Source organism: Balaenoptera ricei, chromosome 19 (genome assembly GCF_028023285.1).
Source record: "Balaenoptera ricei isolate mBalRic1 chromosome 19, mBalRic1.hap2, whole genome shotgun sequence".
Taxonomy (NCBI): Eukaryota; Metazoa; Chordata; class Mammalia; order Artiodactyla; family Balaenopteridae; genus Balaenoptera; species Balaenoptera ricei.
This window is the reverse complement of record NC_082657.1, coordinates 16,649,920-16,664,500: the sequence shown is the minus strand read 5'-3', so window position 1 is coordinate 16,664,500 and position 14,581 is coordinate 16,649,920. Positions and strand designations below refer to the sequence as shown.

General features: G+C 54.7%; 2 protein-coding genes across 5 annotated transcripts; both read left to right on the top strand.

Moving 5' to 3' along the window:
* Positions 1-46: 46 nt before the first annotated feature.
* Positions 47-7,611, top strand: RBM42 (RNA binding motif protein 42). 3 transcript variants are annotated; one of them, XM_059904912.1, is made up of 10 exons: positions 47-284; positions 522-666; positions 1,971-2,055; positions 2,151-2,225; positions 3,740-3,805; positions 3,904-4,058; positions 4,553-4,885; positions 5,204-5,321; positions 7,082-7,276; positions 7,368-7,611. In XM_059904912.1, the coding sequence occupies exons 1-10, from the start codon at positions 157-159 to the stop codon at positions 7,478-7,480; spliced, it is 1,413 nt and encodes a 470-aa protein (XP_059760895.1). In that variant the 5' UTR covers positions 47-156; the 3' UTR covers positions 7,481-7,611. The 3 variants fall into 3 exon arrangements, with proteins under 3 accessions (XP_059760895.1, XP_059760894.1, XP_059760896.1); XM_059904911.1 differs by having other exon boundaries at positions 3,883-4,058; XM_059904913.1 differs by lacking the exon at positions 3,740-3,805 and having other exon boundaries at positions 48-284.
* Positions 7,612-11,277: 3,666 nt separating this feature from the next.
* ETV2 (ETS variant transcription factor 2) lies at positions 11,278-13,638 on the top strand. Of its 2 annotated transcripts, XM_059904626.1 has the most exons (6): positions 11,278-11,347; positions 11,442-11,521; positions 11,814-11,898; positions 12,155-12,613; positions 13,060-13,172; positions 13,419-13,638. In XM_059904626.1, the coding sequence occupies exons 1-6, from the start codon at positions 11,278-11,280 to the stop codon at positions 13,617-13,619; spliced, it is 1,008 nt and encodes a 335-aa protein (XP_059760609.1). In that variant the 3' UTR covers positions 13,620-13,638. The 2 variants fall into 2 exon arrangements, with proteins under 2 accessions (XP_059760609.1, XP_059760610.1); XM_059904627.1 differs by lacking the exons at positions 11,814-11,898; positions 12,155-12,613 and having other exon boundaries at positions 11,442-11,519.
* The last annotated feature ends 943 nt before the right edge of the window (positions 13,639-14,581 follow it).

Sequence of the window (14,581 nt, the reverse complement as noted above, 5' to 3'; positions counted from 1 at the left end):
CCCCGTTGGCGCATTATGTCATGTACCGGCGCTCGTCAATTTCGCTGAGACGTCATCCGCTGGCGCCCACCCTGACGAAGCCAGAGAGTACACAGCGGAACCGGCGGAGGCGACTGAGCTAAGGCGGTAGTAGCGGCGACAGCGACGGCAGCAGCGATGGCCGGGGCGGGGCCAGCCCCGGGACTCCCGGGTGCAGGAGGACCTGTGGTCCCGGGCCCTGGTGCTGGCATCCCGGGCAAGAGCGGCGAGGAACGCTTGAAGGAGATGGAGGCGGAGATGGCCCTGTAAGGCCCGCGACAGGGCGCGATAAGAGCCGTCCCATAGCCAGAGCCCTGGACCCTCCAGGCCACGATAGGCCCGACATATGGCTCTATCTTGGGGAAATGGGACTTTCGGGATTGTGGGGGCGGGAGTAAGAAGGAGAGCTTGGCAGGGGTGAAGGCGCTGTCGCGATATACCCAGCGTTCCAGAATTGGTGCAATGTCCTGAGCTGTGGTGTCTGTCCTGCCCCCCCCCCCCAGGTTTGAGCAGGAAGTTCTGGGGGCTCCGGTTACAGGAATCCCAACTGCTGTGCCTGCGGTGCCCACCGTCCCCACGGTAGAAGCAATGCAAGTCCCAGCAGCTCCTGTGATCCGCCCAATTATCGCCACCAACACATACCAGCAGGTACGGCTGAACTAACGCATATAATAGAGCACGTTGCCTCTGAACACAGTGTTTGTATATAGAGAGCTATTAACATGTTGGCTTGTTGATTAATTAGTGTGACAAATATTTCAGGTGCCGGGCACTGAGGACACAGTAGTGACTAAGACAAACAATATTTCTGCCCTTTGGGAGCTTTTATTCTAGATCATGTTGGCCAGTAGAACTTTCTGCAATAATGGAAATGTTTTGTATTTATTTAAAATTCATATTAAAGTTAAATAGTTCCTCAGTCTCATTAGTCACATTCAAGTGCTCCATAGCTAAGTATATATGAGTAGTGAAGAGAGAGACTACTAAAAAGAGAACAAGTAAATGAAACTTGTTCATTCTCTCAACAGATAATTTTCCAGTGCCTTTTCTGCGCTAGGCACTATTCTAGACACTAGGCATATAGCAGAGAACAAAACAGAAAAACAATCACTACCTTTTTGGAGTTTACATTTTACTACTGAGAGACAGGTCCAAGTAGAGTAAAAAGGGCAGAGGTTTATCAGCGCGATCTGGGAAGGCCTTTCTGAGGAGGTGACATTTACGGAAAGATGTAAAGGGCATGATGGAGGGAACCAGGCAGATATCCAGGGGAAGAGTATTCCCAGCAGAGAGAACTGCCAATGCAAAGGCCATGAGGTAGGTGCATACCTGACATGTTCAAGGACCAGCAGGGAGAATAGTGTGGCTGGAATGCAGTGAGCAAGGGAGAGGGTGGGAGGAGATCAGCACAGAGAGGTGATAGAGACAGATCTAGTAGGACCTTGTTGGTCATCATAAGGACCTTGGTTTTTACTCTGAGATGGGAAGCAGTTGAAGGGTTTTGAGCAGTGGGGTGATGTGATCCAACTTAGGTGTCACCAGGGTCACTCTGGCTGTGTTTGGAGGACAGACTGTAGGGGGCCAGGGCAGAATCAAGGAGTCTGAGGAAGAGGCTACCATAATACTCTAGGCAAGAGATAATGGTGGCTTGGACCAGGGTGGTGGCACGGGAGAGAAGGAGGACACGCTAGACATAATTTCAGGTAGTGCTAAGTGCTTTGGCGAAGATGAAGCAGGATGATGAGAGAAGTTGCAACTGGGAGGGGCTAAGGACACCTTCGGCTAGTGTGATCCCAAAAGCCTCTCTGAAAAGTGATGTTTTAGCTGAGACCTAAAGTTTGATAGATAGCCACAGAGTGCAAAGAATGAAACCCTTGGCCTCCCAGGTGAGCCTGCCAGGGCAGCTTGGGGGCACTGAATCAGGCCCCTCACCTCAGCCTCCTCTCCAACAGGTCCAACAAACTCTGGAAGCCCGAGCAGCTGCTGCAGCCACAGTGGTTCCTCCCATGGTGGGTGGCCCACCTTTTGTGGGCCCAGGTAAGTAAGGAGTGGTGGAGTGAGGGCGGCAGTGTGGTGAAAAAGGGATGCCTGGGACTCTCCTCCAACCATCCTCATCTCTCCCCTCCCAACAGTTGGCTTTGGTCCTGGTGATCGGAGTCACCTGGACAGTCCAGAGGCTCGAGAAGCCATGTTCCTGCGGCGAGCAGGTAGGTCTGGGGCCAGGAAATCCCACATTTCACCAAGCACTCTTGTTTCAACTACTTCACCCTCTCCATTTCATCCCCCTGATGTCATCGTCTTTCTAAAGCATAAACCTGATCGTGTACTTTGTCAGTTTGGCATTAGTAAGGCTTCACTTGATCACTGCAAACCAACCCCCTTACTGTCACTCCTAATCCTTACCCTTTGCTGTGTTTCTTCATAGCACTTCATGCTTTAGAACAGTTGTACAATTTATTTATTATGGTTATCATCTTTTGCTTTCTCTAAAATATAAGGTCCATGCCAGCTAGTAAGTATTACATGCTCTGTTGATGGGATGGACAAACCATCAAACAAGCACCTGTGCTCCTCACCTGGCAGTCAAGACCCTACATCACCCAGCCCCTTGCAGAGAGAGATCCCCATTTCCTCCTCAGGAGCCCCAAACATTGCTGGGATATACCAGCAAGGCTCTTGTTGAGGTCCCTTCTCTCCCCTGCTCATTGTCACCCAACTTTAATCTTCCAAAACCTATCAACTAAACCCAAGTCAAGCTAACGAAAGTCAACTAAAATCTGTCCTCTCCACAGGTCACTCACCCTTACTTTGTGTTGTTGAGATGACCTTTATACACACAATTTTTGTGACGTTAGTATTTCCTTACGTGTATGAAAAGGATATGTGTTCTGTAAAGTTCTGGTATGATCTCTGTTAGATCGTACTTGTTAATTGTGCTACTTAAATCCCGTTACACTTTTTTATCTGATACCTGAGAAGGTTTAACACCTCCTACGCTTTAGTATGGTTTTGATCAAAGTGCATATCTGACCTAGTCCCCTGCCCAGCTTCCAGCCCTGCTGTGGCTCCCCAGTGCCCTCCAGAGGACGTACACGGTTCAGCCAACAAGACTGCTTGGATGCCTGCTGACCTCTTGACCATTCTCCTATGACGCTCTCCAACTCTAACTTCCTCTATTACGATTACACTGAACTGAAAAGGGAAAAATTTTTGTTTATAAATGTTCTCCTTGCTAGTAATATTTCCAAACTCACCCTTTGCCTGACCAACTCTTCATTATCCTTTGGGTCTCAGCTCACAGGTCCCTTTCTCCAGGAAGCCTTCTCTAGTCCCCCTGGCGTAGGTCTTCTGAGCTCCCACTGCTTCCTGGGCTCCCCACTCCCAGCCTCCATCACCCTGCCTGGGCTTTCCCCCATCCCAGCCCTGATCGCTCTGGCTGTCACTCTGGTGATAGGTCTGCTCTCTCCTACTCTGGACCAGGAGCTCCCTTAGAGCCCTTGGTCTTTGGTGTGTCCCTAGCATTGCACAGGACAGGGCCAGGCCCAGAGGAAATCATCAGTGGTAAGTTTTTGGTGAATGAACAAATGAAAAGAACCCTACATCTCCCAGAAGGCTCCCCAGGCTCTTCTCCAGATTTCTTGGTTCTGAGAGTACCCACAAGCACACACCTTGCCCCAAGTGCCCCAGTCCCCCTTGACACACACCCCCATCTCTCCCACAGCTGCGGCCCCCCAGAGGGCCCCTATTCTGCATCCAGCCTTCATCCCTCACGTGCTGCAGAGAGCAGGTGAGGGGGCCAGGGTCACCATCCTGCCACGTAACTCCTCCCCAAGCCCTCCGATTTCCCCACTAACACCCTGACAGATTCTGCTCTTTCTTCTACAGCAGGTGGTCCTCGTCCTATGGCTCTGCGTCCCCCTCACCAGGCCCTCGTGGGCCCCCCTCTGCCTGGCCCCCCTGGACCACCTATGATGCTGCCACCGATGGCTCGGGCCCCAGGGCCCCCTCTGGGCTCCATGGCTGCTCTGAGGCCTCCTCTGGTGAGTGTGGACAGGGAACTGAGGGTCAGAGGTGCAGTGGGCAGAGAGATCCTCATCCTGGCCGGTGGGCTGTGTCTACCAAGTCTGCCTTTCCCGTGGCTTTTCATGTCTCTGCCTTCTCACTCTCTGACTTTGTCTCTGTCTTTCCTTCTTTCCTTCTGTGGCCGTATCTTTCTGTTTTTCTTCTTTTTGTAAGGAAAGTATAGAGAGAAAACACAAGTTACAGGTGTACTTCTCTCTCTGTATCTCTATTTTTCCTTTGATTGTCTCTGTTTTTCTGTCTTCGTGTCTTTTTTTGTCCCTGTGTCTGTCTGTCTCTCTGCCTGTGTTTCTCTATCCCTGTGTTTGTCTCTAACTAGAGACTCCTTTCCCTGTCTAGGTGTCTCTTGCCTGCTCTCTGGCGCCCAGGCCCTTGCTCTGTTGTATAGGATGTAGGTGGGAGTGAGGTCTGAGCCTGTGATCTGGCCCCCCTCACGCCTTCCTTTTGCCTACAGGAAGAGCCAGCAGCACCCCGAGAGCTGGGCCTCGGCCTGGGGTTGGGCCTGAAAGAGAAGGAGGAGGCTGTGGTGGCAGCAGCGGCCGGGCTGGAGGAGGCTGGCGCAGCGGTGGCCGTGGGGGCAGGGGGCACCCCAGCTGGCCCTGCAGTCATTGGGCCCAGCCTGCCACTGGCCCTGGCCATGCCTCTGCCCGAGCCTGAGCCCCTGCCCCTGCCGCTGGAAGTTGTGCGAGGCCTACTGCCCCCGCTGCGCATTCCTGAGCTCCTGTCCCTGCGTCCGAGACCCCGGCCCCCTCGGCCTGAGCCACCCCCTGGCCTCATGGCTCTTGAGGTAGGCAGGGAGCAGAGCAGTGGGGGCACAGAAAGGGCTGGTTGGGCAGACAGGAGCCCAGGGGCTTCTTCACGCAGAAACACATGTCATCTTCTATCTGTGGAGGTAGGAGGGACCCAGGAAATTGGAGGGGTTGGGAGGACGTGGGGAAGAGGGAGGCAGACACACACACCTGACACCCAGGGGTACATCCAGTGCCCCAGCTATGGAGGCGGGAGGACCGGGCGGGCAGAGGAAAGTGGGAGAACATGAAGGGGGCAGACGGGTCCAGCAGACTCCAGCATCAAGCCCTTTGCACCCCATCCCTTTCCTCTGCAGGTCCCAGAGCCTCTAGGTGAGGACAAGAAGAAAGGAAAGCCAGAGAAATTGAAACGCTGCATTCGCACAGCAGCTGGGAGCAGCTGGGAGGACCCCAGCCTGCTGGAGTGGGATGCAGGTAAGCGGGCTCGAGTGCGGGGTCTGTGCTGCTCCACCCAGCGGAGGCGACCCAGGTAACGGCACACCCCTCTGCAGGGCAGCACTGTTGTTAGCCCACCTCGGGGCGAGCCAGACCAGGACAGCGGGCGCAGGCCCTCGCCCGGCCACTGAACAGAACTTGGTGGAGGCGATTGGCGCCTAGGACCTTCCGGCCTCTGTGTCATTCATGAGGGGCCTGGCTTGCTAAAAGTGAAAGAGCATTCTTTTGTCTCCTAACTTTTTATGAAAAATTTTAAATACTGAACTGCACAGTTAACAACTATATATCTACCACCTAGATTCAGCGATTAACACTTTGCTGTATTCACTTTAACTCTCCATGTGTTTGTATCTTTTTGGTTTTTGCTCAGTCATTTGAAGTAAATTATAAATGAAGTTATCACTTCACTCCTAAATACTTCAGTATTCATCTCCTAAGAAAAGTGATATTTTCTTTCATATCATTACACGATTAACACATCTAAGAAAATTAACAATAATTCTGTGGCATCTCATATTCTGTTTATATTCATATTTTCCCAGTTGTCTCCAAAGTATATTATAGCTGTTTTTCCCCTGAACGAGGATACATGCAGTTTTGTGTCACTAGATTATTTTTTAATGAGAATTGTCTCCTTCCCACTGCTTTGTCTTATGTATAATAGTTTTTTGAAGTGTTCAGACTGGTTGCTTTGTAGAAGGTCCCACCCTCTAAGTTTGTCAGATTATTTCTGCCTGGGGTAAACTAACTTGTTCTCAAAGAGTGTCCTCAGTCACCACCAGAGCTATGGGGCAACCACAGTGGTAGCCAAGGAGAGGGGCCTACCTCCCATCCTAGTCCTTGACTTCTGCCTCTTTCCCTGGGACCGTCTACCCACCCCAGGCCAGAGCCATGGCAGCGCCGGCCCAGATGTGGCCAGTGCAGGCTGTAGGCCCTAGTTCTGTGACCTTGGGCAAGTCACTTAGCCCTTCAAGTTTCATTTTCCTCATCTCCAACAAGGGGATGGTAATAGTATATGCTCATGGGGGAAGGGATTCTTTGGGCTTGAGCACATTTGGTCGAGGCTCAGGCCCAGCCCAGGGGATATGTCCAGGAATGGCAGCTGAAGTTGGCCTTGGAGAAGAATCAGGCAGTATGTTCAGGTTTCAGGGACTCAAGAGGGATTAGAGTGGGCTTTGCAGAGGAAGCAGAGCTGAGGAACGATGAAGTCTGTGGTACCGGGGTGCCATTATGGGAGCCAGTGGGTGTCAGGCGCCCAGGGAATGTCCATGGGGAGGTGTTCAGGAGACCAAAGGATGCTGTGGGCTTAGAGGACAGGCCAGGGCTGGGATGACGAAGGTAGGGGCTTCATCGTGGGAATGGGTGAGCTGGCCCTGGGCTGGGGCAGGGCAGGGCAGTTAGTTAAAAGTGAGGACTCTGGAGCCAGATGCCTGAGTTCTTGTCCCAGCTCTGCCGCTTCCTGATTAACTTGGGGCGGGTGACTTGACCTCTCTGTGCCTTGGTGTAAAGGGTTGTTGAGAGTGCCAGTTGTGTTAAAACCTCATGGGTGCTCGGCAGAGAGCCTAGCACAGGGTAAATGCTATACAGGCATTGGCTGTTATGACCAAGAGGGCCCCAGGCAGAGACTGCTGGGCATACAGAGGAAGAGGGCTTGGTGATGTTTCCAGAGAAGGTGGGGTCATTTAAATAAGACTGGGCCAGACATCTGTATCCTCTGACCTCCTCTCTCCCAACCCCAGATGACTTCCGAATCTTCTGTGGGGATCTGGGCAATGAGGTGAATGATGACATCTTGGCACGAGCCTTCAGCCGCTTCCCATCCTTCCTTAAGGCTAAAGTGATCCGCGACAAGCGCACGGGCAAAACCAAGGGCTATGGCTTCGTCAGCTTTAAGGACCCCAGCGACTATGTGCGCGCCATGCGTGAGATGAATGGTGGGTGCAGCCTTCCCTGGGGTCAGTGGGCATGGCAGGCATCTGGCCTGAGCCTGACCCCAAGCCTGATCATGAACCCTCCCTCCCACAGGGAAGTATGTGGGCTCACGCCCCATCAAGCTGCGCAAGAGCATGTGGAAGGACCGGAACCTGGACGTGGTGCGCAAGAAGCAAAAGGAGAAGAAGAAATTGGGCCTGAGATAGGGTCTGTGGCCGGGCACCCGCTCCCACCCGGCCGGGCGCTGGCTCCTCCCCACAATTCTTTGGAAAATCCTCAACTATCCACCCACCCATCCTCCCCAAAACCAGTTTCAATAAATTTACATTCATTTCCATCCTTGGCTAGGCTTGGAAGCACTCTTTGGGGGACAGGGCTTAGCATCCCCCACTCTGGGAATAGTGGGGAGCCTTGAAAGTTTACTCAGACGAACATGCAGATGGGCATTTTTCGGTCCCTGCTGCATGCCCCTTACATCTTCTTGAAACCTCTTAAGTGCACGTCCAGTGCAGCCTGTTCCACAGAGGAGGAAGTAGAGGCTTAGGGCAAGGCCGAAGCCAAGCAGAGGCTCAAACCTGTGGTCTTCTGACTCCACCCTGTGTTCTCAGCACCAAGATAAGGGGGTCTTCTGGGCCCTGCCCTTCTGGAGCTCACAGCCTTCCAGGCCTTCATCCATTCAGCAGACTCTCATCAAGGGCCTGGACAGTGCTGGGGACACAATGGTGACTTAAACAGCCACAGGCCCTGTTCCCTCCAAGTTCATGGTCCAGTGGCAGAAGATAGGGCCGTAGCCGGACAGTCACAGCCCAGAGTGATCAGGGTTGGGATGGAAGCCATCCTGGGAGTCAGGGAGGGGCTTCCTCAAGGCACTGGCCACTTCTGAGACTGTCTCATTCTCTTCCTGTCGTTCTCTCTCCTAGTCTCTGCAGTTGTCACCCTCTAGGTCTCTGAGACTGTTTTCTAGTTTCTTCACTCTGCCAAAATCCAGCCAACTTCTGCTCTATCTCTTTGAGTGTTTCTCTGTGTCTCCTCTGTTTCTCTGTGAGTGCCCCTCTGTTTCTTGTCTCTAAGTGTATCTCTCTGAGTCTCTCTTCTCTCTCTGCATCTGTAAGTCTCTCCCCAACTCCTGTTTCCCAGCTCCACGCTTGTCTCTGCCTGTCTGAAGAAGTGTCCATGCAGGAACTTGAATGCCTGACTGGGAGCTTAGACTTTACCCTGAAAGCAGCCAGCCTTGAGAAGTTGAGACAAAGTTCAAGCAGGGGACTAGCATCACAGATTTGCACTTCAGAAGAATCTGGGGTTCTGGAAGGAGGCTGGAGCAGTGACCAGGCAAAGGAGGGAGATGGCATGGGGAGGGGATGAGGGCCTCCCTGGGACACAGCCATCAGAACCCCTGATTGGGAAAGGGCTTGGGAGGGAGGGGAGAAACAATGCCAAGGCTTCTCAGGGAAGCCAGTTACCCAAGGAAAGGTGTCAAATTTCCTCAGTTCCTGTCTTCCTCCCTTACTGCCCCCTCTGACGTCACATTTTCCAGTCTGGTTAGAGGGGTGAGGGCCTCCCATCAATGACAGGAAGTACCCTTCAGCCCCCTGCCACCTGGGCTGGACCACCCAGCTCCAGAACCCTCAAACCCCATCCCCACATCACTAGCCCTCCCTTCTCCTGAGCCTCTTCTATTCACTGCAGGCAAAGGAGGAGATGGAAAGAGGAATGATTCCAGAAAGGCGGGTTTTAAATGTGTGCATTTAAGTCCTGAGGGGAGAGAGAAAAAGATCAATGGGGTTGAGAGACAGAGGGACCAAAATGGAGGGGATGTAGTGAGCAGAGACAGAGAGGTGGGGAGGGAGACAGGAAGAGACGAGAACTGTGGGTCTGAGGCAGTACAATGGGAAGGCAGATGGGGAAAAAACCCAGGGAGGGAAAGAGATGGAAACAGATAAGGAGATAGGGAGAGAGATAAGAACACTTAAAGACAGATGGGGAGGGACTGAGACATCAGAAGAGACTTGGGGGAATTCCCTGGGGTCCAGTGGTTAGGACTCCTCGCTTTCACCGCTGAGGGCGCAGGTTCAATCCCTGGTCAGAGAACTATGATCCCACAAGCTGTGAGGTGTGGCCAAAAAAAAAAAAAAAAAAAAGTTACTGCAGTCAGGCCTGGTACAACAGAGACCCAGGGCCAGGGACATCAACCCAGGGCAGAGAGACATGGGGAGACAGATACATACAGACAGGAAAGAGGCCAGCTTCAGTGAGAGGAGGCTCCAGGCCTGGTGGGGCACAGCTGGTGGAGACTCCTTTCAGACCCCTGGGTTAGATGGATGGAAGGACCGGTGATGCCTGAGGGCTCTGTGGTTCAACCAGCGCTGGGTCCAATCCCAGGAGCCCCACAACCACCCACTGTGTGACCTAGTAAGTTGCTCTTCCTGTCGAGGCCCACCTTCCCTCGTGTAACAAAGAAGGGCAGTGCCCACACCCCCCACTCCTCCCACCCCCAGAATGGCAAGTGGTTAGTGATTGAACTGGGTGAATATTGGAAATGGCCCATATTAAAGAGGTTATTTTTAATGGTTAAATATTTACTTATCAATATTGCAGGATGGGTACAAGCGCAGGCTCTGAAGCCAAGCTACCAGGGTTTAGGGTTGCCAGATTTAGGAAATAAAAATACAGGGCACCTAGTTAAATTTGAACTTAAGACAACAAATAATTTTTTGGCATAACTGTGTCCCAAATATTGCACATGTGTATGTACATGTTGCAAGTATACACGGTTTGTTTTTTTGCTGAAGCATTGGAAACAAGTTACAGACACAATACTTCACCCCTAAATATCTCAGTGTTCCTTATAGAGATAGCTTTCATATCATAATACCATTATCACATCTAAGAAAATGACTAATTCTATATCTCATATTCAGTTCATATTCAAATTTTCCCATTTGTCCTGAAGTGTTACAGCAGTGAAGGGCATGGGTTCCGGAGATGAAGAAAAGTGGGAGGAATTCCTCCTCAATTTCCCCTTTCATAAAATCGGGATAAGACTAGTACCTACCTGGTAAGAGGATTAAACAAAGGCCCAGGGCACAGCCGGTGGCATGTAATGAGCCCCCAATAAATGTTAGCTATTATTATCACTGTTGCTATTGTTTATACTGTGTTCTTACTGTCCTCGGAAGCAGCCCCAGGACTTCCCCTCAAAGCCCTCAGAAGGGGAGAAGTGGGCCTGGTGGAGGATCCCAGGTCAATCTACCCCCACAGGCCCCCTGTGGATTGTGACGTCTGCCCGCTGGGGGTCTGGCCGGAAATCCCCCTTCCTGTTGCAGATAAGCCTGGTGCAGCCCAGCTGACCCCAGGCTCTCCTCCCCCACCACCTCCCATGTCACAGGATCAAGTCCCCAAGCCCCCCACCCCGCCCCAGTCACCCCGGAAACACCCCTCCTCACCCCGGTCTCGCCCAGCCCGCTGTTTCCCAAGCTCCTGTTCAAGTCCAAGCCACCCCTGCGGGAGGACAGCCAAAGCTACCGTGGAGGCAGACGGCCATCTCTGGGGGCAGAGGGGAGTGGGGCGGGGGTGACACAGCTCGGCCCCGCCTCAGCCCCTGCAACTCGACCCCCGCTGCGACCCCCAGCTCTGACGTCTTGGAAAATTCCCCCCTGCCCAGGCCCCCGGGGGGAGGGGGTGCATGGTATGAAATGGGGCTGAGACCCCCGGCTGAGGGCAGAGGGACCTGCCAGAGGTGAGCTGTGAACTGGGGACTGGAAGTCTGGGTGTCTGGGGGCCTGGATTCCTGGGTCTGGGTGTCTGGGGGCCCTTAACTCCTGGTCTGAGAGAAAAGGACACTGGAGGCCAACAATCCAGGGTCCTGGGGAAGGAGGGAGCAGAGGCCTGGACTCCTCTGAGTGAAGCAAGGGATGGGGCTCAGACTCCAGGGTCCCTAAGTGTCACCAGCTCACCCTGTGCCCTTTTTTTTTTTTCTGACCCAGAACATTCACCGCGAGCAGCCATGGATTTGTGGAACTGGGATGAAGCATCACCACAGGAAGTGCCCCTGGGGAGCAGGCTGTCAGGGCCGGGTAGGCTGCTGGGGCTGAGACAATGTGTGTGGGGAGGGTGCTCAGGTGGGCGCTTCCACTGACCCTGACGGGGCTCTAACCTTCCTGCCTGCAGAAGGAGCTGAACTCGACTTCTATTTCCCCGAACTGGCACTCCAAGGGGACACGCTGACAGCGGAGACATGTTGGAAAAGTGTCTGTGGGCTGGGACCCCTGAGCGCTGGGGAAGAAGGTGAGAGGCTGGGCTTCTAAGTCTAAGGGAGGAAGGGGGCGTGCCTGGACTCCTGGGGTTGAGCCGGGAGAGGGGTGTGGGCTTGAACTCCAGAGGCTGAAGGAGAAGGAGGAGGAGGGGCCCAGAGAGCCTCCTGAGTCCCAGGTCTGAGTGAGTAGGGGCCGGGGGTAATAACTCTCGGTCCCTGACAAATAAGGACCACTGGGTTGAGTGGCTGAGGGGAGTCTCTAGCCATTGTGCACACCATTCCCTAAGCTCTGCTACGTCCTATCCCTCGCAGGGCTCCCACAGCCGGACTGGGGCTCCGCATTACCGTACCCAGAAGCTCCATGGGGGGCGGGTGAGTGTGTGCGGAGAGTCGGGGGGAGGAGGGGACTGGGGTCCTCCACTGTGACTAGAGGTTTAGACTCCCCGATCTTTGAGGGGGAACGGGGATAGGACGGGGGACGCCTGTGTCCTTAAGGTGGCATGACCGAGATCCTGGAGCGTGGGGCCCCAGGCGCGAGGGCTGAGAGCTTCGACCCCTAGAACCCCTGAGGGGGCCAGGGATCGGGACACCTGGGCTCCTCAAACTTGGGGTCCGTTCGTCCTCACAGAACCCGCCCCTCAGGCTCTTCCGTGGTCGGGAGACTGGACAGACCTGCCGTGCACCGGCTCGGTCCCTTGGAGCCGCGTCTCCCAGGCCCTGGGTCCCGCCCTCTGGGCTGGCTCTAAAGGGGCAGCCGCCCAGAACTGCGCCACCTCCGCGGGAAGTGCCAACTCGTGGTCGGGCGCCCGGGTCGCCGCCAGCTCCACCAGCTGGGACTATTCTGTTGGCCCGGACGGCGCCACCTACTGGGGCAAGCGCCTCGGCGGGGAGCCGCCCGCCGACTCTACCAGTTCGTGGGGCGGGCCTGCGGGATCGGACTATACCATCTCCTGGGACTCGGGGCTGCATACGGACTGCACCACCTCTTCGAAGGAGTACCAGACTTCAGATCTCACTACTTCCTCCGAACCGAGCCAGCAGTCGGACCGCGTAACCTTGGCTTGTTACCCCAAAGCTAACCACCGAGGTGAGGTCCGAGACACTTTGTCCCAAGGGAGCGAAGCCGGAGTCTAGTGAGGCGGGGCCTAGGCGCCAAAGGGGGCGGGACCGGGAAACTGGCGGGGCTCGAGAGAGCAGGGGGAGGTGGCCCTCCTCTTGGGTCCCCAGGGAGGAGAAGACTAAGACACGGGTAGTCTTCCCGGGAGCAAGGAACCAGGACCTAGGCTCCTGCGTTAGGCAAGAGGAAAGAGATGAGGATATGGATACCTGGGTCTCCAAGATGGGGCAGCCAAACTCCTAAATCTCCAAGATGGGGGCCCCGATGCCTGGGTCCCCAAGGCCAACTCTTAGGTCCCTTAGATGGAGGAATCCGGACTCGGTCCCCGAGGAGGAGGGGATCCGGATTCCTGGGTCATCGAAGTGACATGATCTGGGGCCAGGAAACCTGAGTGTTCACTTGCCTCCACCCCGCAGGTCCCATTCAGCTGTGGCAGTTCCTCCTGGAGCTACTCCACGACGGGGCGCGTAGCAGCTGCATCCGCTGGACGGGCAATAGCCGCGAGTTCCAACTCTGCGACCCCAAAGAGGTGGGGCAGCCTCCCAGACCCGCTTAGTCCCGCCCGGGTCTCCCTGTGTTCAGTTTAGCCCCGCCAGCACTTCGCCTAGTGCTAGGCCCCGCCCTCAGCCTCGCCCTCAACTCCGCCCCGCTCCGCCGGGCCTAACCCCCATGCTGACAGACCAGAACCCCGACCCCGCCCCACCCATCCATTGTCAAGCCCCTCCCACTCCCCACCTCTCCCGCCCCCTCAGACTAAGCCCGGCCTCCGCCCTAGGTGGCGCGGTTGTGGGGCGAGCGCAAGAGGAAGCCCGGCATGAATTACGAGAAGCTGAGCCGAGGTCTGCGCTACTACTACCGCCGCGACATCGTGCGCAAGAGCGGGGGGCGCAAGTACACGTACCGCTTCGGGGGCCGCGTGCCTGCCCTAGTCTATCCCGACTGCGTGGAGAGCGGACAGGGAGCAACGACTCAATAAAAATACACGGTCAAGCATCGTTGTGCGTGCTGTTTGCATCCTTCCCACTGACACTATGTCTGCTAGGGGGCCTGTGTGCACTAGCACACCCACATCGCCTCCACAGACCCGTGTGATCCCAAAACACACAGGGGGACCTACCGTGTGCTCACTGTGTCATGGGACACGCAGAGGAATCAGACAGTCCCCACTGGGCCTGCCTACTGTGTGCCTGCCCTGTACTGGGACTTGCACAAGAATCAGACCCAATCACTAACTTTCGAGTTTATTTACTGTCCCCACCTTGAAGAGAGGACTCACTCCAAAAAGGGCTTACTGTGTGACTTCCCAGTGCTAGGAACCATGAAGGAATTAGACCTAGTGCTTACACCCCAAAACCACCTACTCTGTTTCTCCACTCCAAGCTGGGGGCCATAGAACTCAGACCCCAAGGAGAGTCTACCCTGTTCTAGGAACTACTGAGCCTCTAAAGAGAGTCTACTGAGTGGTCCCGTTATGGGCCATGCTGGGAACTCAGCAGTGATCAAGACAACCCTGGACCTTGCCCATAGGAAGCTCACAGTCAGTGGGAAGACAGACCCATCACCAGCCAGGGACAGCCCAGAGTGGTCAGGGCTGGGCTGGGGAAACTCTAGGGGGTAGAGGGGAACCAAAAAGAAGGATCTGCCCTAGTCTGAGGTGCGGGCAGGGGGGTGGTCAGGGAAAATTTCCTGGAGAAGAGAATAGCTGATTTGAAAAGTCAGGTAGGCAAAGAATGTCCCAGTCAGAAGAAATAGAGTAATCGAAGGCCTGGAGGTAGATCTCACAGCACTGTTCGATGAACTAAAATCTCAACGTGGCTGGAGAGGGGACCATGGCTCAGTTCACAAAGCTCCAGTTGGAACTGCCCATGTGGGCCATGGTAAGGGGCCTGGACTTTGTCCTGAGGGCACAGGGGAGCCAGGGAGGGGATTAAGCAGGGA